Genomic DNA, 6,137 nt, shown 5'->3' with positions numbered 1-6,137 from the left:
AGTGATGACAATATTAGAAAATGACACTTTGAACAAAGAGAAAATCATCGTGGTCTTCGTGGATGGAAGTATTTCATGTCTTGACTGTCTTTCTCTAAATGAAATAGTATATGAATATGAAGATTATCATTGAAACAACAATGAGTAGAACAATCGAGGTAATTGTTCACGATTTTCTTTTTCTTTTTCCTTTAAGAAGTGGTGGAGAAGAATTACCTGAGGTGGAGGTGTTACTCTTGAATGTTGGGTTGCTTCCAAGTAGCTTGGACCAAACTTTGAGTGCAATCAAAGAAGAGATCTACTAATAGAAAATTGTTCAATATTTAAGTCAATAATAGAGTAATATGTATCATAATAATAGTAAGTTATAAATATTAGTATAAGAGTTAACTGCGAGATTGAATCTTCACTCCATGTGTTAAAATGCTATATTGTAGACTTCCTAGACTATAACTAAATAGATATATCAAACAAATTATGTTACTTGAAAACAATCAAGTATTATATGTTGGAAGATATATTAGATAAGTAATTATTATATCATGAAATATTATATTATAATATCTTAAAGATATTATAAAATTTGATAATAAATTATTATATCACAAAATATTATCTTTAAATATTATCATAAAATTTCAAAATAAATTCTTGAAATTCATTTGAACTATTAAAATTTATGTAACTATAAAAACATCCCATTTATGATAAAATATTTCTTCTCTGTTTTACTCTCGTATTTGTGCCACTAAAAGTTCTGTATAAAGACACACCGTTCATAGATCAGGATGCTGTTAAGGGCCAATCTAATTATTAGAGTTAGAGTGCTTATAAAATAATAAAAGAAAGACATGAAAAGTTTTCCAACTATGTGGCTTTCCTTAAGGCAGCAGACAAATTGTAATAAGATACATGGCATTAAGTCATCAATCAGATAACATAAAGTCATTCAGAAGGAATCTAATTTTGCACCCACTGCCTTTTGTTTGAATTAGGTAAGGGAATATCTGCTGCCTTTAGACAAAGTTAAGCAAGAAAAGGTGGGAGTAATGATGACCCTGGACGTGGAGAATCAGTAGCAATGACGTGATCAACAGGATCATTACGGTCAAAGGGATGGATATCTCAGGCCCAGTCATGCTTAATTGGGTCATGTACTTAGGACGACCACCAATGTTCAAACTAACGATGTCTGGTGTCTCCCCCCATATTGCCTTAATAATTTCACCTTCTCAATCATAACCTTTTTATACCCTTCTCCTCCATTTCTATCCATGTGTCCACAAAATCTCGCCACAACGATATCAAAATCAAAATTCAGGAGTTCTTTACTAGGACAATGTTAAAGTTTAAACTTGCGGATAATATTTAAACCCTCAATTTTACTGGCTACAAATCCTTCTATTGTATTGTCCAGGCATGCAAAATGACAATAAAAGGATTGAAATTTTACTTGAGAGAACAAAAATAAAAGGACTGTGAAACTATGAACTATGCATCTGTCCAAGCAGCAAAAACTGGCATCTGAGGCAAAGAAAGGGCAGGCCTCAAATGGGGTGAAGGATCCCAAGAATTCACGTTGTTTGGATTGGTAGACAATAATTTTGACGCAGTGGAAGGCATTCCAGAGAGCATTGGCAAGCTTGTCCTATCAGGGCTACCTTCTCTTGAGCTATTCAAACTTGTGGCCAGTGAAGAAGGATTTGACACATGCGTTCTCACCTTTCTTGATTCCTCTACTTCTTGATGAAACATGTTGTCCAAAGCCACTGAGAAGGATTGGTTAGTTCTGTCACTCTCAGTTCTAGGTGGATTCTGGTCAAGTTGTTGAGAGGATTGATAGGGAGCCATCTTCCACTGTTCATTTTGACTTTCACAGCTCTTCTGCATTAGAATAGCTTCTTGAGTATCATCATACGCAGAAGACTTATGATTATGATCAATATACTGAGTTCCACTGTCTGTCTCTCGGTTGCGCCTAGCTAGCTCACTGCTAAGAAGGTTGCTGCTTGCCATGATTTTCTCCACGTCATATCTTGTTATGTCAAAGTTGGTTACAGCATTCACTCCTCTGAATTTTATAGCAGCAATGTCATAGGCTTCAGCTGCTTCCTCTTGTGTACCTAGAGTTTGATTTCAATGAGACTAATTATTAGCTTTTTGTGCCAACATTGGAATTTTTTTTTTCTGTTCGGTCTAGTACAAACACTTTGGAAAGTGCTATTTGGTAAAAAGCTTGAGTTCAGTGTTCTCTATGCTACAGACATTGGATAAGATTTTACTTAAGTGAACAATTCAGATTAAAGTTGTTATTGTCTATCAGTAGCATTAATAAAAGCTGTCTCTCCGGGACTAACAGTCTTCTACAATATTTATTAAAGTGACTCATGATCAGCTTTATCATGGCTGAAAAGATGGGTATCCTTAGAGAACATGAAAGAATAGGTTTTCAAGGTCATAAAGCGCCCTCTCTGTCGCATCCTACCATGGGAAACATGGTAATTGGTACATGAACACGTTTAGAGTTAAAAACGGACATTAATTCAGTGGAAGAAAAGAGTTATTATGAAAGAACTTACTGAAGGTTCCAAGATATAGATCTTTGTTTCCAGCAACTCTACCAATTCGTGCTTGCCACCTTCCATGTTGGTGGTGTCTGCTACCAAGTGAACCAAGTTTGAAAAACTTCAGACATTTTAATTAAAGACATACAAAATTTATATTACTAATTAAATTGTAATTATATGTACTATAAGTAATTGTTAGCTAGGAGACCTTGTTACTCCTCTGTACATTGAAGCCCCTCTTGAGAATCCGCTGCTTTTTCTGAATTGATAAAGTTGATAGAAATTATGAACAAATAAAATAGATGTTTCCTGATGATAAATAGCCACAAGATATTACCTTCTTAAATGAGCAACATACTCCTGTCTCGTCATGTTCTTCATTTCCTCAAGTTCATTTTGATAATTTTCCAACTGTTAGAAGAGAATGCAAAAGAAAAAAGATGTTGTAAGACTATTATTTTATCCTCTGTTATGAACTAGACCACACAACTTGAGTGGAAACATGAAAGAGAAGGGAGAAATAAATTATTTTTTATTACAGGGAAGTTTATGTGAGTGGAGGGTCCCCAATACTTGAGTGCGGCCAGATCATAAGCTCTCGCAGCTTTTTCTTCCATATCATAACCCCCTAAAATCAAAAGTTTGGAATGACTTGAATAAACATAAATTTTCCTCTTTTGTTAAGGTCATAAGCAAAATATTAAATGATATCTATCTTTAACTGTCTCGCGAATCTAAGCTCTGGGAATTTCAAGAAGACTTACCTAGATAAACTGAGATTCATCGTATATTTGAGTGGCATTCCCCGGGAAGTAAAGATAGAAACCAAAAAGAATAGTGAGTGATATCTAAAAAATTGCAGATATTTGCTTCAAAGAACAGTGGAACTCAATAGATGGATATGTTGGACCCAACAAAATGCACAAGAAAAATAGTAAAGATAAAGTGATGGGGGAATATAACCCCTTTCTTACCTTGTCTTCCTTTCCTGCTTTGGCCCTCTTTCTTGCAGCTGTTGTCCCATAGATGAGCTTCATACCTACCAGTCCACCTATGCCTGATACACATACACACTTTAGAAATAAAGAGAAACAATAAAACAAAAAACACAAAAAGGGACAGGAACTGTTAAATGTGTTGAGGATGCTCACGCATGATATTAAACAAACAATGAGAACAAACAACTGAAATATAGCTTTGTTCATTCAAAATACATAAACATATTAGTGCGATGTAGGCAGAAGAAAACAAACCTTGTCACACCTCTATATTGAGAGGTTCTTTGTCCAAAGGTGTCAATCGACTTCCTATGAATTATTTGCTTCTGGTCAACCTTTTCAGGTCCCCTTTTCTTTGTATCCATGGCAACAGAATCAATGACAGCAGGTGACGTGCGGTGCGAACTAGTCACACAACTGGATTGTGAGCTAGGACTCATGGACAAGCTTAAAGACTGCAAATCCCCATAAGCCATTGATCCAATGGACCCTGATTCACCTCCATTTTCCTCTACAGGAACAATCAACTTTGAGTCCTGTGCATGGCTAGTTTGGAAGTTCCTTACTCCCCAACTCTTAAGACCAGGAGCAGGAACTCCATCATCACCCATGTTTGGAAGCTGAAGATTGCTGTCTGAGGTTTGACTTTGCTTCGACCCTTCTAACATCATATCATGGTTTCTCAAGGTAGAGTAATATGATAAGTGTTGGGCTTGAAGGTCTTGCTGATGTTGTTGTTGAGTGGTAATGTGTTGGACATGGTTTTGGAAAGTTTGGTTATTTGGGTCACGGCGTGAGGATTGGTTGTAAAACACACTGTCTAGGCTCAGAGGAATTGTTTCTGTGACACTACATTCATAGTGAGGGGTCCCCATCGCTTCCCCACCTAAGAAATTCTCCAGTTTTGGAGTTGATGTGGTAGCCATTGCTTCACAAAAATAGATAAAAACAGCGGTCAAGGGAGGCAACAATTAGTATAGTGCAAACTAAAAAAAAGTCTCCGTGAATGTAGAAAAAGTTTTGGACAAACCTTGTGTTTGTGACCTGCTCAGAGCTTCCATTCCATAGAGAGAGCCATCAGATTTGAGGGGCATGATAGGCAAAGCTGAATACAATCCAACATTTTCAGCTTCAAGTCCATAGTAGAAGCCGTAGTTATTAAGTGGTGCAGTGTGGTAAAAACTTGTAGGAACCACATCAGCAGCAGAGGAAGGTTGGGGGTGTGAAGCAACACCTACGTTCATTTGAGGAGAGAGTGAGAAACCCAACCAGTTATTTTGATTATTAAGGTCAACAGAGTCATCATTTTCCATGCTCTTCATTTTCTCTCAACCAACACTCACTTGCTCATTCACCAAACAGGAGAAATATATATCTGTCTAAATATTCAATGGGAAACAATATCCACTCTCTAGCCTCTCCACCCCACCTCTTGGACCAGTTTCTTTTCCTTCAGTTTTTTTTGTAAATAAATAATTTTGTCACAAAACTGACTGGGCTAAATCTAACAAACGATGTAAACAAATCTATGCAGATCCTGCGAGCAACTGCATCCTCTATAAGCTCTTTCTCTCTCCTTTTCTATGCGAGTGTACTGGCGTGTATATAAGGGTGTCTCGGTGGACACATTTCTAAAGGGAACAAAGCAAGTTCCTTTAAACTAAACAAAAAGAATGTGTTCCAGCAAGCAATGCTAGGCATCCTTCCCGCATTCCATGGGGATCCGTGTATGAGAAAGACCTTCGCTTTTGCTTTATTCTACGCTCCCTCCTTTCCTTTTCTCTTTTATGTAACACTCCTTAGTCCATAGACCTTAGTCACTCTCGTATTAAAGTAATAATACCAATTAGTTATTGTTATCTAAAAAAGACCCTTGTGCTGCATCCAACAACACAAATGCAGAGGCCTCATTTTTGCACAATGGATGCAAATGCAACTTCAAACACTCAAACCAAGTCCATCTCAAATTTATTGGTCACGCTCACACAGTAACACACACACACAGAAACTACTAACAGGGTGCACATTACTAATATATATTTTATGTTGTATACACACAAATAAAGGTTCATTTAATGTGATGGGGGTTGCTATTCGGCTTGGTTGGTTGGTTTTGGGGTGTGAATTGCTGAAGCTTGAATAGGGTTTCACGGGCCATGGACAACGTGTCCCTCCTTCCAGTCACTTCAAAACAGTTTGCAGATCCTGCTCTGCTATGGACCCCTACCACAACTTTGCAACTACAGGACAGGTATCTGCCACCCGAGAGTTATAGGGGTTGGCTCTTACGACGTCGTTTCTTTAAAGTCCAATTTTCTTGTCCTCCTCTGCAAATAACCTCTGCTGTGCTGTGGGCTACCTAGTCTCTCCTTTTTGCCCATGATTTTCAAACGCACATTTACCACTTGCCCTTGCTGCAATGCACCCAATTACATTCATATTTCAAATTTCAACCACGGCCACTGACTTTCTTCGCCCATTTGGCTCTTTCTTCATCTCGATTTCCTGAATTACATACTGTTAATTTTTTTTTCAGTAAGATTTTAACGAACACTTTGTAATATCAAGATTT

At 37.3% G+C, this 6,137-nt stretch overlaps 1 protein-coding gene across 2 annotated transcripts; it reads right to left on the bottom strand.

The window, feature by feature from the left end:
• Positions 1–1,304: 1,304 nt before the first annotated feature.
• Positions 1,305–5,474, bottom strand: LOC124827863 (AP2-like ethylene-responsive transcription factor ANT). 2 transcript variants are annotated; one of them, XM_047301014.2, is made up of 9 exons: positions 4,596–5,474; positions 3,821–4,493; positions 3,542–3,624; positions 3,332–3,340; positions 3,107–3,195; positions 2,905–2,978; positions 2,776–2,826; positions 2,580–2,659; positions 1,305–2,123 (listed from the first exon to the last, which is right to left on the bottom strand). In XM_047301014.2, exons 1-9 carry the CDS (start codon positions 4,885–4,887, stop codon positions 1,492–1,494), a joined length of 1,983 nt encoding a protein of 660 aa, XP_047156970.2. In that variant the 5' UTR covers positions 4,888–5,474; the 3' UTR covers positions 1,305–1,491. The 2 variants fall into 2 exon arrangements, with proteins under 2 accessions (XP_047156970.2, XP_047156971.2); XM_047301015.2 differs by having other exon boundaries at positions 2,580–2,656; positions 4,596–5,469.
• Between the last annotated feature and the right edge of the window lie 663 nt (positions 5,475–6,137).

The sequence above is a fragment of the Vigna umbellata genome, chromosome 1 (assembly GCF_029865625.1).
Source record: "Vigna umbellata cultivar VRB3 chromosome 1, Vumbellata_1.0, whole genome shotgun sequence".
In the NCBI taxonomy this organism is placed as follows: domain Eukaryota; kingdom Viridiplantae; phylum Streptophyta; class Magnoliopsida; order Fabales; family Fabaceae; genus Vigna; species Vigna umbellata.
Note: the sequence above shows the minus strand (reverse complement) of the source record. Positions and strands in the feature narration are given on the sequence as shown.